This window comes from Rhinoraja longicauda, chromosome 11, assembly GCF_053455715.1.
Source record: "Rhinoraja longicauda isolate Sanriku21f chromosome 11, sRhiLon1.1, whole genome shotgun sequence".
Classification (NCBI taxonomy): domain Eukaryota; kingdom Metazoa; phylum Chordata; class Chondrichthyes; order Rajiformes; family Arhynchobatidae; genus Rhinoraja; species Rhinoraja longicauda.
In genome coordinates this window covers 44,162,214-44,184,144 of record NC_135963.1, presented here as the reverse complement: position 1 = coordinate 44,184,144, position 21,931 = coordinate 44,162,214, and the positions used below count along the sequence as shown (strand labels likewise).

The window sequence follows — 21,931 nt, the reverse complement described above, 5'->3', positions numbered from 1 at the left end:
ATAAATGATTGAAAGTTCTCATAGTGCAATGCCTGTGTCAGCGTTTTATTTCATTGGTCAAAATGAATGCGATTAGAATCTTTGAAAGAGATGCCATGATAAAGTACTTAGAAACATAATAAATTCAGACACTAATTTTTTTTTAAATCACCAAAATCAATTTTATTACAACAAACTATATTCCTATGAAAGATGGATAACTACATGCCAAAATCTTTTTTTTAAAACGGACACTTCAAAAGATTACAAAATATGCCTAAAGATGTCACTGGCCGGACCTTGCTGTCAGTTTGTTCAGGTGTCCACCCACCTTTGACAGCATCACGGTCTCTGCCCCCATTCCACACCTGGCTGTTGCAGCTGCACTTCTGTCAGCTGTCTAAACGGGTTTTGACAGTTCCTGTCGGACCTTGTCTTCTCCTGATCCCGGTACCTGTCTCCGGTTGACGTTGGTAGTCGACAATGAAATTCATCCGTCCTCAGTACCGGCGACAACCTAGCAAACCTGGGGATAGCATGCGACAGCGGCCGCAATAAGCTATGATACATGGCAGCAAGCCAGCTGTCGGTGAGAAATTTCTAGCAGGTAAATTTTTCCGCGACACGCCGAGATCCGCTACGATTCATTGAAGACTCCTCACGATCATGTCCGCGACACCCCGGCAAACGTTCGGCGACAGCCTAGTCGCCGGCAGTCACCTTAAAATCGCCTATGTGGGACAGCCCCTTAAAGAGTTGACATAAGTGAAAACCTTGGATGTTTATTTTACCTTCCTTATTCTAGTAAATCTGGAGACAGTCCCTTGCAATTCTAGTTGAGATTAGATTACTCACTGTGTAGGAAGGAACTTCAGATGCTGGTTTAAACCAAAGATAGACACAAAAAGCTGGAGTCACTCAGCAGGTCAGGCAGCATTTCTGGAGAAAAGGAATAGGTAATGTTTCAGGTCAAAAGTAAAAGGGTCTGAAGAAGGGTCTGAACCCAAAACATCCCTATTCCTTTTCTCCAGAGATGTTGCCTCATCCGCTGAGTTACTCCAGCTTTTTGTGTTCATCTTAGATTATTCACTATTGGCTTAAAGTGTACCTGGCACCTTCTGGATTTGCGGGACCTAGTTCCATGGGTTTTGGTGCTTTTTACCCACTGAGTTATCAAGGGGTCAGTGGAATATTGAAGGGAAAAAAATTGTCACACTCAATTGGAAAAGCTATAGTAATTTTTTTTTAACAAAATATAGCAACGTACATTTCTCAACTGCATATTACAAAAGAATGTCTGGAGCTTTGAGTTAATTGTGGCTCTGATCTTGATTTTGGCTCTGAGTTGCTCCCTACTGTCTATTTTTTTTTGATTTGCAAAATGTGACACACTGAGCTAACTTTCTCATTTAATCTGCAGCTGCTTTCACGATGATAGGAACCTCGAATCATCTAACAGACCGTTGTTCGCAGTTTGCCATTCCCTCACTGTGTCATTTTGCATTCCCATACTGCGATGATACATCGTCGATGCCTAAACCTCGTGACCTTTGCAGAGATGAGTGCGAGATCCTGGAAAATGACCTGTGCAAGACCGAATATATCTTTGCCAGGTCCAATCCTTTGATCCTAATGAGACTGAAGCTACCAAACTGTGAAGATCTCCCCATGCCAGACAGCCCAGAGGCTGCAAACTGCATGCGCATTGGAATTCCAATGGCAGAACCTATAAATAAAAGTAAGTGAACTAATGATCCTTGACTAAAGGAGAATATAAGAAGTACCAGTTTGATAGCTGCCTTTAGAACATTCCTTGCACAGTTCTGCCCCTTTAATATTTTTTTTTCTGTCTAGCCCTTCTGTTTAGAAGGCAGCATCTTATGTCAGGGCCTGACATATAAAATGGTGGCGCTGCCATAGCAGCTACGGCTTACCTGCGGTCCATTTGTCTTTGTGTTTTGTTGTTTTTTTGTGTCTTAATTGTCGAAGTGATGTTGTGTTTTTGTGTTTGTGTACTATGTGTGGGTGTGGGGGGGAGGGGGGAACTGTAAAATTGTAAATATGTGTCCCTTCCGAACGGAGACCCGACCTTTGTTTTCTGGGTGTTGTCTCCGTTCCTGCTGCGGCCTACCATCGGCCCAACTCCTGGAGCTGGCGGCCTCCAGGGCTCTGGTTCGCAGAGCCCGCGGATCGGACTTACCATCAGCGGAGCCGGCCGTCTTCGGAGGCTGCGGGAGCGGCTGCGACTCGCCTTAGGCTCGGGCCGCGTGGATGCCGACATCGGGAGCTCCGGCAGCGGCAGCGTGTTCGCCCGCCCCGGCTTGGGTCGCGGACATTTCACCGTCCGGCGCGGCCTAAAATAGGCCGCGGGATTTTTTTCTGCTGGGTGGGGGCTTCAATGTCGGGAGCCACGACCGCCCCGACGTGCAGCAACAGCGGCAGCGTGTTCGCCCGCCCCGGATCGCGGGGGCTTGGGTCGGCCCGCTGCGGACCGTCCGGCGCGGCCTGGAACCACAACAGCCTGACCGCGGGAGAAGACGGCAGGGGAAGGGAAAAGACATTGTGGCCTTCCATCACAGTGAGGAGAGGACTGGAGGAGACTCACTGTGATGGATGTTTCTTTTTTTGAGTGTTTTTGGGGTTGTGTAATTTGCCTATTTTAATGCTTTTTGTGTAATCTGCCTATTTTAGTGCTTTTATTGTTGGACTGTGGGTGACTGAATTTCGTCCAAAAAACTTTTTTGGATGACAAATAAAGCTATCTTGAATCCTGAATCTTGAATCTCTTGAATCAGGCTAGGTAAACAACATAGAAATTAAGAAACAAGGAACTGCGGATGCTAGTTTATAAAAAAAGAAGCAAAGTGCTGGAGTAACTCAGCAAGTCAGGCAACATCTCTGGATAACATGGTTAGGTGAAGGTTTGGGTCAGGACACCTTCATCAGACTGAGTCTGAAAATGAAGAAGGGTCCTGACCCCGAAATGTTACCTATTCATGTTCTCCAGGGATGAGTTACTCCAGCATTTTGTGTCTATACTGCCTGCCCCACTGAGTAACTCTAGCATTGTGTGTCTTAATGTGGAAATTAACTAATTCAATAGCCATTTTGTAGCCAGATAATGATCAGTTAATGATCAGTATAATGCCAGCAGAGCTATTCCATCATGAGGGTCACAACTGATGCTCCTTGATCCTGCTGCACATGTAGACATCAGATACAATACCAGCAGTGGCATTGCAATCAGTGCCAGGAAGCATGACTGCTTCCCTCTCATCTCCAGCTGATGAGGAGATCGATAATGATGTTACTACCACTGTCCAAGACAAACTGCTTAAGCTGCCAGAGACAATTCCTGATGTGCGTAGCTTGGTACAACACAAAGTGTTATCTTCAGCTGAGTTACTAGGGAATTAGACTTGGCTGCCCTGGTCAAATACTTACTGACTTGGATTAGAGCTGAGTTAATAATGGGACTGCATTCAAACGGGCAAAACAGAAAACAGGAGATATTGTTGTGTTAACTGCTAACACAAACATGGGCATTGAGTAGATCAGGAGTCCTGAAAGCAGTGATTCCTTTGGAGGACACCATTTTGCAAACAATGACTGGTCACATTTCATGTGCGGTAATGAGCTACAACAAACTGTTTGAACACAAAAGGGTCAAGGGAAGGTCATGGCAACCAACCAGATCTTTTGCAGCAAGCATTGATGCATGTTATCAAGGACTAGTTGTATCCTTTGTTAACCTCAGGCTCCTCTGGTTTCACCGAGGGAACCAGGTGAGGTCAACTTAGTCAGCACAAATTAGGGCGCGAACCTAAGAATTTTACTAGTTTATGACTTGGGTACTTGCCTTTCCGTAATATTATCTAATCTAATTGAACAGCATGCCAAACAAAGCCTTTTACTGTACCTCAGCACATGTGACAATAATAAACCTAAGCAAGTTAATTGATCGAGCAAGAAAACTTATCCAGCATTTCTATTAAATCTTTTTTGCTGAGGAATACTTTGGTGTGCTTTTCCCCACAGATCACAAATGTTTCAATATCAGTGGTAATGATTACCGTGGCACTGTGAGTGTAACCAAATCAGGGCGGCAGTGCCAGCCATGGAACTCCCAATATCCACACAGTCATTCATACACCGCTGTTAAATATCCTGAGCTCAGTGGTGGCCATTCCTATTGTCGGAACCCAGGAAATCACAGGGATGCTCCATGGTGCTTCACTCTGGATGAATCCGTGAAATTGGAGTTGTGTGAGATTCCTCTGTGTGGTAAGGACCATCTACTGATTTTTTTTAAGGTGGCACTAGACATGCTGCATGAGTCAGTCCACTGCATCTGACTCTTCTTATGTGTTAGGACGATATTACATCTTTTAGGGGAATCTGGAACTAAGGAGCACTGTCTCAGGATAAGTGGTCATCTATTTTAAACTGAGATGAGTTGGAATTTTCTTAACTCGGAGACCTGTGGATGTATGAATTTTCCACTTCAGAGAGATGTGGAGGAAATGTCATTAAGTACAAATAAGGCTGGGATGGAGAAAATGTTCATTTTTAGGAGAATCAAATGTTAGGGGAACAGGCAGGAGAGTGGAGTTGAGGTCAAGCTCACATTATCCACCATCTTACCGAACAGCAGAGCAGGTTTGAGGGACAGAATGGCCTATTCCTTCTATTTCCGATGTTGAGATTGAAGAATATAAATAAGGAATGTGAACAATATTTTGATATAACCAGAGACAAGATAAATCAATGAAATGATCAAGTGATGCAAAGTTTGGACTTTAAAACCTGAATATTGCAAAAGGACCGAACAGTCAAGGCAAGAAAGGTGTTCAACTAATTTGACAGCACTGAGAAAGTGGGCCAAAGTTTCACATGATGTAAGGTATTTCCAAGGACCAGTGACTGGCTGTACAGTATCAAGACTGGGAGAAATAATAGAAGAAAGCTTGGAGGAGCAATGATAGTAGAAGCATTGATGAAATAGAGACAAATAAAAGGTTGACTAAGCAATAGACAGAGGTACAAGAAAGTTTACCTGTTTAACTTTTTCTGAAAGTGATCTATGGAAGTTATCATTATTGGATAAGCAGCAAAATATGTAACCTAACTGCAACTAAAGTAAGTTTGTGTTTTGTTCATTACTCCTGTTGGTTGTGTTTTGTTCATTACTCCTGTTGGTTGTGTTTTGTTCATTACTCCTGTTGGTTGTGTTTTGTTCATTACTCCTGTTGGTTGTGTTTTGTTCATTACTCCTGTTGGTTGTGTTTTGTTCATTACTCCTGTTGGTTGTGTTTTGTTCATTACTCCTGTTGGTTGTGTTTTGTTCATTACTCCTGTTGGTTGTGTTTTGTTCATTACTCCTGTTGGTTGTGTTTTGTTCATTACTCCTGTTGGTTGTGTTTTGTTCATTACTCCTGTTGGTTGTGTTTTGTTCATTACTCCTGTTGGTTGTGTTTTGTTACTGATATGCAGCAGAGATCTCACTTTTGACTTAAATGACTGAGGTTTCATTGTGGAGTTTAGAGGAATGTATACATAAACTAATCTGAATTTAGTACAATACAAAAGGAATGTGCAAATGTTGTTGGTGTTGTCATTTAGATAAGACCAACTGCGGCTTGGCTGCCCTCAAAAGTGAATGTAAAAGATCTCACGGTACTAATTGAAGAGCTTCTGATCTGTTTGCCAACATTTACCCCCAAATCATGATTACTACAAATAGATTGGCCTCCAAATTGACTTGCAGAGAGTTGAGTTGATTTTTTTCAGCGTTGTACGTTTGTAAATTCATCACTTCCCGGGTGAACCTGGTTACATTCATTTTGAGGCCAAATGACCAGTCTGTAACTTCAGCCCTACAGGCAAAAAGCCCTTGTGCCAGTGATATGATTTCTGTGCCAGTGGTGCATTTCTGACATCACCATTCTGAAGAAGGGTCTCGACCCGAAACGTCACCCATTCCTTCTCTCCAGAGATGCTGCCTGACCTGCTGAGTAACTCCAGCATTTTGTGATACCATGTTTTGTGGAGTTAGTCAACCTGCAGCACTATTTAGACAAGTCCTTCTCTAGCTTTTAGGGTTTAACAGTGGCACAGTTAGTAGATCTGCTGCTTCACTGCGCCAAGGTCCAAGGTTCAATCCTAACCTCGGCTGCTGTCTGTGTGGGGTTTGCATGCTGTGAACGCATAGGTTTCAAACGGATGCTCTGGTTTCCTCCCACATCCCAAAGAAGTGCGTGTTTATAGGTTAATTGACCTCTGTAAATTGCCCGTAATGTGTTGGGAGTGGATGAGAAAGTGGGATAAAATAGAACTAGTGTGAAAGGGTGGTGGATGATCAGTGTGGACTCGATGGGTTGAAGGACCTGTTTCCATGCTGTATCTCTAAGATAAACTAAACTCAGCTTGTCCTGGCCTAGCCTCAGTAGGTCACCTTTAACATTTTTAACTTAACTCTCGTCTTTGGATCCTCAAGACCACCTCCTCACATTGCCTCCGGCAGGAACAGGGTTTGCTGCACTGGGCCTGAAACAATTGTTGATGTGGTAGACCACAGCCATCCAGCACGTTTTACAGGGCAAATCAATTGCTTGGCCATTAAATTATAATGCATCAGATAGTTGTTTGTGGGAACCCGACTGAGCACGAGTTCATTGCTTCATCTCATCAAATTAAAACAGTTTCATGCATTTCTAATTAAATGCATTCTAATTTCCATTTGGCTGTTAAACGCTTTTGAGGTTACCTGATGTAATAAAAAATTCTGTACAAAAGGAAGATTTTTTTTTCTTATTGCAATGTGCTATATGTGTTTGGTTTTTAAAGCATTAACTTTTTAATTGCCAACCAGATTCCAAAGAAAACACCAAGATGGAGATTCTTTATATCCTGGTCCCCAGTGTGGCAATTCCTCTGGCAATTGCTCTTCTGTTCTTCTTTATCTGTATTTGTCGTAACAATCAAAAGTCGTCCACTCCTGTCATCCAACGGCAGCCAAAACCCGTACGAGGCCAAAACGTTGAAATGTCCATGCTCAATGCATACAAACCAAAGGTAAGAAATGTTTATGTTTATGTATTTTTCCACCTTTCTGTTTTTTACTTCCATTTTAGATTTTACTTTATCGGTTCCAATCATTACTGGGAACTCTGTGCTCTATTTATTACATATCCTACCAAGGTTAAACCTTTCCCAATAAATCTTTGACCCCTCTTTGCGCCAGCGTTACTTCACAGCAAATCAATGGAAATCCCTATTACACCCATGAAAAAGGTTCTGTCACAATTCAGCAAAACAACTAGTGGAACGGCAGATGCTGGTTTCCAAATAAAGACACATAGTGTTGGAGTAACTCAGCTAGTCAGGCAGCCTCCCTACAAAAAAAATAGACTGTGTGCTGAAGTAACTCAGTGGGTCAGACTGCATCTCCACAAAAAAAAGACTCAAAGTGCTAGAGTAATTCAGAAGTTCAGGCAGCATCTCTACAAAAAAAGACGCAAAGTGCTGGAGTAAATCAGTGAGTCACATATTTGAATTTGAAGAAGGGTCCCAACCCAATACATCACCTACCCATATCCTTCAGAGATGATGCCTGACCAACTGAATTACACCAGCACTTTGCACCTTTTCATGGAGTAGGAGCGGGTTTTAAGAAAGTTCCTTCACTGAAGAGCCTCAAAAGTTTAACCATCATCCGAAGACAGAAAGTGCTGGATTAACTCAGCGGGCCAGCTAGCATCTTTGGAGAACACGAATAGGTGACGTTTCAGGTCGGGACCCTTCTTCAGAACTAACATCCATTCATTGACTTTTAATGCACATTTCCTCTTGTTTTCAGTAGTTTTTGCACTCATTTATAATGTGGGATCTTGGGGTTATTTTTTCTCTGTGAAAAACAATGTGCATTGGGTAAAGGAAGAAAGGTTTGCCAAAAAAGATATAAGATCATGAGACCACCAGGGGGCGATATCTGCACTGATATATTGAACATTTTTGTTCATTCTAAATCTATCAAATACTCCAATTGATCTTTTGCAGTATTTAATCAACATTTGATTAATTTCACATAAATCCTTTATTGCAAGTGGCTTGTTGGACAGTTGTCGATGGTTTGTTACACTTTGAACTAATTGTACTAAAATTTTGACAGAAGAACGTTGTATAATTCAGGGCGGCATGGTGGCACAGCGGCAGAATTGCTGCCTTACAGCACCAGAGACCCAGGTTTGATCCTGATTATGGGTGCTGTCTGTATGGAGTCTTTACATTCCCTCCGTGTCCTGCGTGGGTTTCCTCCACACTCCAAGGACATACAAGTTTATAGGCTAATTGGCTTGTTAAAATTGTAAATTGTCCCTCGTGTGTGTAGGATAGTGTTAGTGTGCAGGGATCACTGGTCGGCACAGATTCGGTGGGCCCAAGAGCCAGTTTCTGCACTATATCTCTAAACTAAACTAAACTAATTCTTCGAGGAACATTGATAAAACTGACAATCATACCCCCAGTGGGAACATTTCAGACCATGTAATGAAATCTATCTCATAAGTGGATAAAACACATAAGATGTACAGGACTTTTTAAAGGGAATATCAGATTCCAGTCTCAGCTGGAAACATACTGAGACAGCGCAGGGCTCTTCCTTGAATTGCCTATTTTATTAGGTTGTAAATTGAACAACTATGATGTTGTAGCAAGATGTACAATTGTACATTGTAGCAAGATGTACAATTGTGCTAAATTTGCATTGTGGTAGAAATGCATTTGTGGCATACCGCATAATATGCAAATGTAGTTTGTTTTAATGTCTGCATTGTTGCTGGACCACAGTGCATGGCATACTGGAAACAGCACATGGCTTGGGGACTAGAATGCTGGATGGCAGCAGTTGGTGAAAGCTTGTCAGGCAATTGAACAACTAGAGAGCAGTCCTGAGTTACTATCTACCTCATTGGTGACTAAACTACCACTGTGCGGTATCAATTTTACTTTAAGATTAGATGGAAAATAAAGTGTTCTTCCAAGTATTTCAAAACATTGGTAAAATCCTAAATGGGGAGGGGGCCCATGGATCTAAATGTTGTCTCCTGCATTTTCCAAAAGCATCTTTTGGAAGTTGATGATATGTGTCCATACCATTGCATGGTGCATCATTCACAATTTGAAAATGCTCCTTAATTCCTATTGGAACCTTCACGCGAGCCTTGTGCACAATAGGCCCAGGTTGCGGGGTGTCATTGTTTGGGGAGTTAAACATCTCCAGCATGTGATAAATCTGAGCCCAATAATTATTTTGGTGCTAAGTTACCCACCTTGTTCCATATTGCTGAAGCCCTTCAGTGTACAAACCAACATGAAATAATGGGCAAAGAATGAAAAAGACAACCCATGGGTTTGCTGGTACTTGGAATCTAAAAATATGTGTGATTAAGGACTTGCAATAAATGGAACAATATCACCTTCCATTTAGTGACACACAACTGAGATAGAATGGATTGATTAAATTTGTGAAATTGCTCTCTTGATGATTATTGGGATTCCTATTCTGGGCAAAACACCAGCACTACACAGTAGGTGTAGGATAGTGTTAGTGTGCGGGGATCGCTGGGCGGCGCGGACCCGGTGGGCCAAAGGGCCTGTTTCTGCGCTGTATCTCTAAATCTAAATCTAAAAAAGAATCTACTCTTGTTGCCCTTTCCCCTGACTCTAAGGTTCTTGATCCGAAACGTCACCTATTCCTTTTCTCCAGAGATGCTGCCTGACCTGCTGAGTTATGCCAGCTTTTTGTGTCTCGTTCTTCAAATTCATAATCATCCTATGCAGCTGTTCTCTGGTTGCAATTGATCAGTTGCTAGCTAAACAGCGTACTGTTCACTGCGCCAATTCCAGTTGCTGGCCCACAGTGGGGAAGGCTGCTTATTCAGCTAAACATCCCGCCGTAACGGTGATGTTTCCCCATTTTGCAATGTTTGATCAGAATGACAGCTGAGACTTCTTTGAATGAATTGCCCAGAATTCTAGGTTTTCCAGCCTCACCCAACAAGCCACTCTGAAGAATAAAGTTTGCTTTAGGCAGCATCTGACCTGCACGCCACTTCATTGGGAATACTAACACTGGTGCTGAAAAAGTGTGAGTCCCACTTTCCAGTCACAGATTTCTCATGCCTTGATAACCCCAAAAACGTTTTAAAAAATATTTCTCTGAAAGCCATGCAATGCCAGTCAAAAAGAGCCAGTGCAAAATTGGCATTTTAAGAATTTTTTGGAAGAATATTGTAAGTTCAAAAAATAAACTACATGACTGCCTGATGAAACTCAACTTTATAAAAGTATTGTTCCTATATCTTTGGCAGTGTTTCACAGGGTACTATTAACAATTCAGGCAATAATACTATTCGTTTAAAATGCAAACAAGATGAAGAGGCGGCACGGTAGCGCAGCGGTAGAGTTGCTGCTTTACAGCGAATGCAGCGCCGGAGACTCAGGTTCGATCCTGACTACGGGTGCTGCACTGTAAGGAGTTTGTACGTTCTCCCCGTGACCTGCGTGGGTTTTCTCCGAGATCTTCGGTTTCCTCCCACACTCCAAAGACGTACAGGTATGTAGGTTAATTGGCTGGGTAAATGTAAAAATTGTCCCTAGTGGGTGTAGGATAGTGTTAATGTACGGGGATCGCTGGGTGGCACGGACTTGGTGGGCCGAAAAGGCCTGTTTCCGGCTGTATATATATGATATGATATGAAGTATACATTCCCAGGTATGGGGGAGCTGTTCTGCCTGTGTGGGCCAGGCCCATATCACCAGCTCTGTCTTGCTTGAGAGGCAAATCATTTTCGCTGTTTCGTCCAATGCTCATTTACAAGCAATTCTGTGTCAGATTAATGTTAGTGTTCCCAAAGAAAAATAAGTCAGAAAGTAAACTGAACGAAGTTTTTAAAAAGATGAATCTGGTCCTCATGGTTAAGTATCATGTTTCAACTTTATAATTGAATATTCCACCATTGAACATGACTTCCACTGCATTGGGGTTTTAAATCAACACTTGTAGTATTATGTCTGCAACATAAATCAATAAATTTCTACCTGTAAAAATTATCCTGACATCTTTTATTTTTGCATGCTTTGCCGTGCCATCACTGAATTGAAAGGACACACCCTGAGCTCAGGAAAAAAAAAATCCTTATAAGTTAAAGTGTTGAAATTTGAGGTTTTGCACCTACACATCTTTTTACCAACTGTGCACTATACTTCACATCCAAATTTTATCCCTGTCAAAGTCAAGCAGCCACTACTATATTTTGCACCTAGCTCAAGTTACCAAGGACATATTTTGTTTTTTTTTACACATCAGTTTCCTTGGACCTTGCATTTTGCTGACCATTTGTGACTGGTAGAGGTGAGGGTAAATGAAGATGACTGGTCCTCCCTCAGAGACAGTTTAGTTTCTTTCACAATTTTCTGCTGGACTTTCAGTAAAACTGCTGTTGGCAACCTCATGTAGCTTATTGATGCAAAACTGCAGCAGACAATTCATCAGTGCAGCTCCAAAGATGTGATAGGGAACACTGCGCTTTTATAGGGGCCAAGTTTCCTCCTCTTTCACTGGAAAGCTTTTGGTTTTTGCGAGGGCATGGTAATATTTCAATCTTTCTTCATACCTCACAAAATACAGAAGGCTGCAGAAGAGTAAACAGGCCAGTTGGCTCTTCAGACCGGCATAATGTTTATCATCACAGTTTACCTGGGTTTATCCTGCCCCCAACTTGTTCTGTACTTGACCCATGTGAGTCTAAACAGTGAGCAGAGTCATGACTTTCCATGATAGGAAGCATCACGGCCAAAACAATCAGGAAACTGTGACGTTGAGTCCAATATTTGTAAATCAGTATCACAAAGTATGGTACAAATGTTCCACATTAAGGTTTGCATGTGTCTGTGAAATGTATCTTATATGGGGAGTGTATATTCCTCAGTAATCCTCCCCTAAATTAATTGGGCATAAAACCACACAGGTCGTTCTGCTATAATTTGACATTTGTGTTCCTAAGAAACCTTACATTACAGAAAATTGCATTATAAAAATAACTGTGCCAATGGGTAAAAGGGGGGTTAGGGGCTAGAAGGTTTGAGACTTACAATAACAACATTACTTTTCCTGCACGATTTTCCAAAATACGTGTATTTTTGATAACTTTAAGTTTATTTTGTTACTGCCAGCAGAAAATACTAAAGGCGGTACGTTAAATAGAGTATGGTAGTACAAATATCAATAGAAACAAATGCTTGCCAATTTCAATGCCTGCCCATGGTGAAATTAACAGATTTGGGGGCTTATTACCGAGGATGTTACTCGCAAACAATATTTTTTTGCCAAGGCTGTTTTTTTCACTACGGCAGTATTTCTATTGCTTGCAAATTTCTAAAGTAACTTTTAAGGGGTTCTCCAGTTCCTGATCAAAATCTCACTGTGATCAATTTGGCCCACGTGTTCCCTTATTTGTCAATTGCATTATATCTATTTGGCATTAGGGAAACGCGTAATAGCTGAATAATCTGTACTGGAAAATGTTTTTTATCTTCCCTTTGCATCCATTCGAAAAATCAGAGAAGCCAACTTTGGCTCCAAGAATATTGCATGATTTTAATTAATGTGCAATCATCAAAAAGTTATTAACGTGACACAAGCATAGTTTTTATTTGAGTTTCTCTTGATCTATTATACTTTTTATGAGAATGACTTTTGAAGGCATGATTCTGGGTTCTGGGGTTTGCAGGATCCCTTATGCTGACTGTGTAGGAGTGAGAAGGATTGGCAAAGATTATCATTTAAACCAGGATGCTTTAGCAGCCCAGTAATTTTTTTGTATGTCTATCAACTGAGCTTCCTAATGTCGAAAGCACGCCATCTTTAGATAGTCCTTTCAATTATGTTATCACCACTCAGTACAAGACAAAATAGCTTTCCTCTTCCAGTTTCCTTTACTGTTTCCACTTCAACTAACAGTCCCAACATGTAATGTATTCATTTTGACATCTCAACTGCTGATATGCATCACCAAATTGGAGTTTGCTGTAGCTAAACATGTCTTTCCCTTCCTTCACTAAGTTCATCAACTATCCATGTTGAACTTATAATAAGTGCCGGAATTTCAAATTTATTGTCAGGAACATCTAAATTTACTGTTGGAAAGAAACCATCTGCTTTCTACCCTCTCATGACAATGCACATCTGTCTCTCATAATTTAGGGGAATTCTCTTTTGAAATCCACATTCTTCATTGTGGTACTTTTTTTTAACCCTCAGAGAGAAAGATTAAACCCTCTTTTCTCCTCTAATTCTGATCTTAATAATGTTGGCAAAAAGCCACCATCCAAGCTATATCTCTACTAGAAATGTCAGTTTCTTGCAGTCTATATTCTTATGAGGGCCTTTAGTTCTACTGCAATTTTATCATTGTCCATAGCATGTTTGCATTAGAATTTAACGCAAGGGCTAGATGGAGCTCTGAAGGATAGCGGAGTCAGGGGGTATGGGGAGAAGGCAGGAACGGGGTACTGATTGAGAATGATCAGCCATGATCACATTGAATGGTGGTGCTGGCTCAAAGGGCTGAATGGCCTACTCCTGCACCTATTGTCTAATGTCTAACCAACTGCTTCAGCTTCTCTTCAATCAATTTTACTTGGGGACCACCTTTCCTTTGCTTGAAATTTGCTCTTGTTTAATGCTTCTTTTGCCCTTTAACTGATTTCATACCGTTCTCATATTTTCCAATGTTATTGGAGCTGCTGTTAATTTGTCCATGCTTTGTATAACTTCAGAGTTCTGTCCTCATGACCACAGCCTGAATGGGGTTTGGCATTGCCATTCCATTGAATGTCTTGCCGTCTGCATCATGTCCATGGAGCCCTTCTTGGAGTCTTTGTTGAGTTATTTAAACACTGGTTCTGAAATGCTAAATCCGGATTGTGACCTGCTGCCAAAACTCATCCTATTTTATATTGAATTGTACTCACATCATTCTGAATGGGCAATCGATGGCTTATGCCCTGACTTTGTCCTGTCATCATTTTCCTCACTGGAAATTCCTCACTGCTCATTCTCTTACCCATTACTCCTTCTTCACTCACTGTCCATTCCTTATACTTTTACAGCATTTGTACTTTCATGGCACATGATATCGTTACTTTAAATCTGCAGACCTCTCAGAATAGAATCTGACTCATTACCTCCTGATCTCCTCTGTTCCCTAAACGTGAAACAATGCAAGTCCTGTTCCTTTCGGTATTTTTTCTCACCAGTCTAACCTCGTCCTTCTGATAGGTCCACACACTTCATCCATCAACATTACTAGATTCACTTGCTCTGAGTTCAAATAGAATTCCAATCTCGTCTCTTGCTAAAGCTGCCTCCAGGAAGTCTGGTTTCATTTTTCACTTTAGCCCCTTTTTGTCTCAATATCTCTTAACTCATAACGTCCAGGCATGTCCCAAGAGTTGAATACTGCTTCTTTATCTGAGGTTGTTGTTGCATCTGCTACACACCATCAGAAACGATTTAACAAAAACTTATCTTTTGACAGACAGTACCTCTCACCAAAATCGTTAATCTCTTTCCCTCTGTTGCAAATTTGCTTTTATTGTTCATTTACCCAGTTATAGCCAGTAATCTTCTGAAAGTACATGCTTCGTTTCCAATCTTTATATTATCTTATATCCCTTGCACATCATTACACTTGAATTCAAAACTCTATCTAGCTCTAGATAGAGCTAGTTAGACCTCTTAAGGATAGTGGAGTCAGGGGGTATGTGGAGAAGGCAGGAACGGGGTACTGATTGAGAATGATCAGCCATGATCACATTGAATGGCGGTGCTGGCTCGAAGGGCCGAATGGCCTACTCCTGCAGCTATTATCTATTGTCTATCCCAAAGCCATCTAGTGGTTTACTTTTCTCAAACCTCCCCATCTTCAATGATCTTCACAGTTCTAAAAACGGAATTAATTTTGATTCACTTTTTCTGCTCTCTTTCTTTTCAACCATCTTGGGCTTCTTAAAGCAAATTTTGAACTTGCATTTCTGTTTCTCAATTAAAAATAATTCAATTAAGTGGTGTACACTGAGATCAGCTGGAGTTGTCCCACTGCAATTAGCCAAATTATTGTAGTCTAAAACTGAACAAAATCTTCTTGAGCCTGTGAGACAGATTATTATTCTGCAGACCATTCTTTAATGACCATTTATTGGACTTTGTATTAAGAGCACAGCTGAGTGACCTTCTCAGATGCACTCCCCAGTTCTTTCACAAAGTCAAAAATGGAAGAGCAAGTCTTTTATGAGAAAACTAATTCCATTCCTCCTGATCCTTCTCTATTAGTGGTGCTTGTGAAGCAGATATGGAAAGTGCTTTATTGAGTTTATTCTGCTGCGTCTTTGTGCAGCATTGTGTCTTTGAGATTGAGAGATTGGAAATGCTGAGGACGATGAATACAAACCCACATCTTACCCCTGTGGGGCACACACACACACTGCTAGATTTCTGATTACAATGGTTTACATTTTGAAATAGTGGCATCTGAAAATGAATGCACTGTGAATTAAACTTGTTTAGAATATATCATATCATATCATATCATATCATATATATACAGCCGGAAACAGGCCTTTTCGGCCCACCAAGTCCGTGCCGCCCAGCGATCCCCATACATTAACACTATCCTACACCCACTAGGGACAATTTTTACATTTTCATTCCTGTGCTGGCAGAAATAACAGATAGTGGACTGAACATTTGCAGGACCAAGGGAAATCATCCTGTGCCAAGTAAACGATTCAAACTGCTTGTTAGCAGAGCAAAGGCAAGTCTAGAGGAAAAGAAGTTCAATACTTTCCTTTAGAAAAGAAGGCTGTAATTTGGATGTGTATTTTTTTTTCAATGCCATCATTTTATTCTGGTCGAACTAGATTCTGATGATTTCCAGACCAAATTGTGCTATACTGGAAATTTGATCAAGTACTTCCTGTTGTGACATCATACATTTTACATCATCATACATTTTATGACTACATCCCATGCAGTGACAAGTTAGACTCGGGGAGATCTGTCCACATGATTCTATGGCAAATCGGTCGCTGGGCTCACTTGGAACAACTATGCTTTTCATCACTGGATTCTCTGCACAAACATAGTTTCAAGACTGCTTCTCTGACCAGGACTCAGCCTGCTGCTGGGGAGGTCACCACATCTGTCTACTGTCTTTGGGGCCTGCTATTTCCACCTTCCTTACCTCCTTCCCCAGTGTACCAGTCCACACCCATCCCATAAAACTCACAACCCTCAGGTGATTTCCTCTATCCCATGAAACAACCCCAGGCTCCATTTCTCCAACATAATCACCTTCTAGGCCTGCCTTTGTGGTGGCCCCAATCCTTTCGAATAAACCTCCCTCCATCTCACCAGCCCCAATCTTTCAAAGAGATTATCCCTTCTGCCTGCTTCTTCCTCCACAATAATCCAGGCTACCATCGGGACCCAGAATCAACTGCAGCCACATTTCCGATCTTGCCAATTATTTTTTCTTCATCTGTATATGAGGCTCCAGGGCATTAAGGAAAGTCTTACTCTTTAATAAGGTCCATTTCGTAGAATCCAACATCCCCTGAGCCTCATGTAGCATTGAATTTTCCAGTGGCAGACAGAAGATCGAATGGTTCTTGGTGTGCCACACTCTTGTGTATGAATTTTCTGGCCAGTATATTTGGAAATTTGGTTGTATGTATATCTGGTATATTTATATGTTCAGTCATAATCCCATCACCTTCAATATTTTAACTTAATATATCCATTAGGTGAGATTCTCACCATTACATCCTCCTCCATAACAATGAGGTACCACTGTTCTGAAAAGCTGTTGAAATGAGATTGATCTATAATTTATTTTGTCAGTTTTTCTTCCACTATTTGCTTCATGGCTGTGCCTGATTCATACTGCTTCTAAAACCATCAGCAGTAACCTAGTATTTCATCTAAATGGCTGTTTTTCATGTTAACCATTTCAATAAGTGTTGACAATCTGGTTGACTGCATTTGCAATCACAGCTGACCCTCCCCCCACCCACCCCCCTCCCCCCAGTGTCCATAAAGCATACTTTGCAGTAGAATAATGTACAACAATCTTAGCTGATTTTTGTTTTCTCTCGCTTCCCCTACCCAGGGGCATGGAGGGCAATTGAGTAACCCTTGACAGTTGCAGTGAAAATCACCGAACTCAGCACCCACAGTGAATAAAGTCTAAAGCTGGTCCTGGTCTATATATAGGTCTCTGATTTTTTTCCAGTTCATATCCTCACTTTCACAATGCAGGTTTAATTGCTTCATGGTTTATTTTGCGTGTGCAAGATCAGGAATGTTAAGATTTTTTTAAATAAAGTTATACATGAGGAGTTTATGTTTCAGTAATTTGCAAAGGAGAATCCAGTGAAGATCCAGGGAACAAAAAACATAAAGGATATAGTGTCTTTAATTGTTTCTTTTTTGAAACATGGTAAATGAAACCCAGACTTGCTTGGTACTTAACATAAGTGGTTTTTTAAGAAAGAGGGAGAGAAAATGCAGAAATGTGGCCCGTCTGGAGTCAGTTGTTTTTCTTCCACTGAGTTCAGTTTATCTTGGCTGGGAACCGAGTGTGTATCTTTCGTTTGCTGTACAGTTTGATCGGCTGGATACAAGACCAGTCTGTCAAACAACAACAAGCAGATTTACAGCCTCCTGTTGAGATGTAGGTTTTCTTGGATCTTTAAAGTTATGGCTCCTCTTTTCTCTTTTGATAGTCATCCAGTATCGGTGTGAAGAGACAAAAATAAAATTCACCAGGAGTCATGGAGAGGTCAATTTTCTTTTATTACTGGGTATATAATATAGTGTATGTCAGCTTAAAACAACCTTGCCCTTGAGGATTTGCTCTTAATACAGACCATCTGTGCACTTATAATGAAACTTTATTTCCTGCCATCGCTATGCAATGCATGGGTTCATTTTTCAAATCTGTTGCAGCTTTGGAAGGATCATAATGGTGTTTATTAAGTGGTAGAGCCTCTAGTATTCTAAAACAAGATCCTGAGTTATGAGGTGCAACTAGAAGCATAGTATGTGTTTTTCACTTTAAAAAAAAAAGCCACCTATTACAAGTTACAGCCTATTTTGGAAAAAAAATGTTCAAAGTTGCAAGAGAGGTTAATGCTTCTGCTTGCTTTTCTTCTTTTTTCTGATGGTGTGGCATTTCTGAGCAAACCATCCACATCAAAAGGGTAAAAAATCCAACTGTACACTCCCGCCACAGACTCAAACTGCCGAGAACACAGGTTGGGGGGCCCTGTGCGCACAGTTCTCAATTTCCACGTCAATTTATGCAAAGGACAAATTATGAGCCATTAGCACCATTTTCTCAAAGTGCACAGCTGATAAGTGAGGGTCCATGTAATCGAAAAATGTAAATTGCAATATTTTCATGCAAATCTGAATTTTTGTTTTAAGTCTTTTGGCTGAGGTGTCCCAGATGGAATATGGCTGTGTTTTTGATACAAGCTTCACAATTGTTCTTGGATCACACACATTAAACTTAACAAGGTCATTACAGTTCCCTTTGGGGACATGGTGATTAAGCATCTTTCTTGCTTAATGTTACACAGAGTCATACAGAGCAGCAAATCCTGGGTGATCCTTGGCCTATGCCTAGGCAGCTGATTCTCATCTGGTTTGTCTGCAATTTTTGAAATGCTTTTGATCGAGAAAGAGGGAAATGAATTCAGTGTGCTTACTCCTGTTCGCTATTCAATATCCTTGCCTGTTAGTGTGGCCATGGACATCATTTAATGGCAATATTAGGCTTGGTGGTGATGCAATATCCTTTCAACACAATCCTATGATAAAAAGATGAAAAGTAAGATACCACAGGAAATCACTGCTGCCATAACCTAAACAAGGAAAAGGTGAATATTAGGGTGGGTTGAAAAGATACCCATTGCAGGTGGTTAAATGTCTCACTTTATGCTTTTATCTGCATCATTTGAAACAAACCACTTATAATTTAATTTATCACAGTTCTTAAGAGAAGGAGCTTAATTGCGTTTCATTGCATCAATGAAATAATTTCAATATATATATTTTTTTAATGTTATTAATCTAAAAACTTAATTGGTCTATTTTCTATTTATCTAGCAGAGCAAAGCAAAGGAGTTGCCTCTTTCTGCCGTTCGTTTTATGGAAGAGTTAGGAGAATGTGCTTTTGGAAAAATCTACAAAGGTCATCTTTACCTCCCAGGAATGGATCATGCGCAACTTGTTGCTATAAAGACCCTCAAGGACTTTGGTAATTCTCAGCTTTGGGCAGAGTTCCAGCAGGAGGCATCCTTGATGTCAGAACTGCATCATCCCAATGTTGTCTGCCTACTTGGGCTGGTGACACAGGAGCAACCAGTCTGCATGCTATTTGAATACATGAACCATGGTGACCTTCATGAATTCCTCATCATGAGATCACCCCATTCTGATGTTGGCTGCAGCAGTGATGAAGATGGAACTGTCAAATCAAGCCTGGACCATGCAGATTTTTTGCACATCTCCATCCAGGTAGCAGCCGGAATGGAATACCTGTCCAGTCATTTTTTTGTTCACAAGGACCTTGCTGCACGCAACATCATTATTGGTGAGCAACTTAGAGTGAAGATATCTGATCTTGGTCTTTCAAGAGAAATATATGCTGCTGATTATTACAGGGTACAGAATAAGACCCTCCTTCCAATTCGGTGGATGCCTCCTGAAGCTATACTGTTTGGGAAGTTCTCTAGCGACTCAGATATTTGGTCTTTCGGCGTGGTGCTATGGGAGATCTTTAGTTTTGGGCTGCAACCATATTATGGATTTTCTAATCAAGAGGTGATAGAAATGGTAAGGAAGAGGCAATTACTCCCATGCCCAGAGGATTGCCCTCCTAGAATCTATGACCTAATGACAGAAACCTGGAATGAGATCCCAGCTAGAAGACCACGATTTAAGGATGTTCATGCCAAGCTTAGATCCTGGGAAGGACTATCAAGCCATACCAGTTCCACGACACCATCCGGTGGGAATGCCACAACCCAGACGACATCTCTCAGTGCAAGCCCAGTTAGTAATCTCAGTAACACAAGGTATCCAATTCATATCTATCAAGCACAGGGCATACCCCAGGGCCAGATTGGTGGCCTCATTGGTCCACAAATAGCCCAACATCAAAGATTCATTCAAGTTAACAGTTATCCTATCCCAGCAGGATATGCTGCCTATCCAGCTACCCATTACCAGCAAGGACCGCCACGAATCATTCCGCATGGTCCACCACCGAAGAGCCGATCACCCAGCAGCGGAAGTGGATCGACGAGCACTGGTCATGTGACAAGCTTGCCTTCTTCAGGATTAAATCATGACGCAAACACTCCATTGCTATCTCATCATCTATCCATGGCAAGCCATCCTAGTGGAACTAGTGTGCCAATCTTTGCACACATATCCCACAAAACAATGCAAATGGACCCAATACAGGCAACACTACGGGGGGAGAGTGATGGCCAGTTGGTAAATGAATCCATTATTAGAGCTGAATTGTAAAATATATACATACATATATAGGAAAGAACTGCAGATGCTGGTTTAAATCGAAGGTAGACACAAAATGCTGGAGTAACTCAGCGGGACAGGCAGCATCTCTGGAGAAGGAATGAGTGATGTTTCGGGTCGAGACCATTCATCTGAAGAAGGGTCTCAACCAGAAACGTCACCCATTCATTTTCTCCAGAGATGCTGCCTGCCCCGCTGAGGTACTCCAACATTGTGTGCCTACATACATATATATATATTCTTAGAATTTGTTTCAACAGTTTTTATAATTATGTATAATCCGATTTTAGAAAGATAATAGGGAACAAAACGAAGATTTATATACATGATAACACAGCTCGTGTAGTCTGTTAGCAACCTACCATTCTCATTCTGACTAAACAGCAGTATATTTTTTCCTCTGTTTACTCCATTTGTGTCCTGAGAGTACATTTTCTGGGTTGCATATTTGACATCAGCAATTATCCTATTCCTCTACGGCTTTTCTTCCAAGGTAAGCCTGCAATCTGTATTGATAGGCTGTTCAACGTTGGAGGACATCATTGCTCCACCTTATGCAGACTTACCTGAAGGTAATACACGTACTCGCCTTTCAACACGAGTCACTGAATTGAGATCTGCATTTGATCAACATCGACTCGCCCTTTGCCAATATAGAATGCCGAGACATGTTTTTCTACCAGGTATTGGCCTGGATGAGATTGTATGCAGCAAGAACAATGAAGGAGCGAACGAGCTTCACTCTTGTAAATTTCTGTATTACACTGGGCATTGTATTGGATCCTTGGAAGGCTGCACCAAATATTTTTGTTACTTAAATACTTTTTTCAGATATTTGTTATTCAATCTATAGAATCTGCACATGACCATAAAAGTACTTGGGTTATGTGGTTTGCTGAAAAAAATCTGCATAAGCAGAAGAAAATAAGATATTTCATAGAAAAATCTACTTTTTTAAAAAGTGCAACACTAATAATTCTGCAGATTTTTAAAAGAAAATCAACATTTTGAAAATAACTCCTATAAGCAATTCTCTGAATTGTGTAGTTCTTTATGATTTCTCTTAGAATGGTTGGATTTGATTTTTATTGAATTCATATGTGTTGGGGAAATGCTCATGGCGACATAGTAAAAGACTATAGCTATAACATGTTTGATTTGAGACGCATTATAAATTAGAATTTTTAACTTTATATAAATAGTAAATTTAAATTTCATTTATATTTGTTGCTATGCAACTATTTAATGTAAATTGGTCCAACATGCAAGCTTTGAAATGAC

At 40.9% G+C, this 21,931-nt stretch overlaps 1 protein-coding gene across 3 annotated transcripts in view; it reads left to right on the top strand.

Annotated features, from left to right (window-relative positions):
- The window catches only part of ror1 (receptor tyrosine kinase-like orphan receptor 1), a 233,570-nt gene extending 212,836 nt beyond the window's left edge, over positions 1-20,734 (top strand). The window contains exons 6-9 of one of the 3 annotated variants that reach the window (XM_078407514.1): positions 1,400-1,717; positions 4,018-4,263; positions 6,851-7,053; positions 19,217-20,734. In XM_078407514.1, coding sequence (XP_078263640.1) covers positions 1,400-1,717; positions 4,018-4,263; positions 6,851-7,053; positions 19,217-20,641 — 2,192 coding nt within the window. In that variant the 3' untranslated portion in view covers positions 20,642-20,734. Of the gene's footprint in view, positions 1-1,399; positions 1,718-4,017; positions 4,264-6,850; positions 7,054-19,213 lie in introns of all 3 variants that reach the window. The other 2 variants (XM_078407513.1, XM_078407515.1) reach the window with 2 other exon arrangements.
- Positions 20,735-21,931: the final 1,197 nt, after the last annotated feature.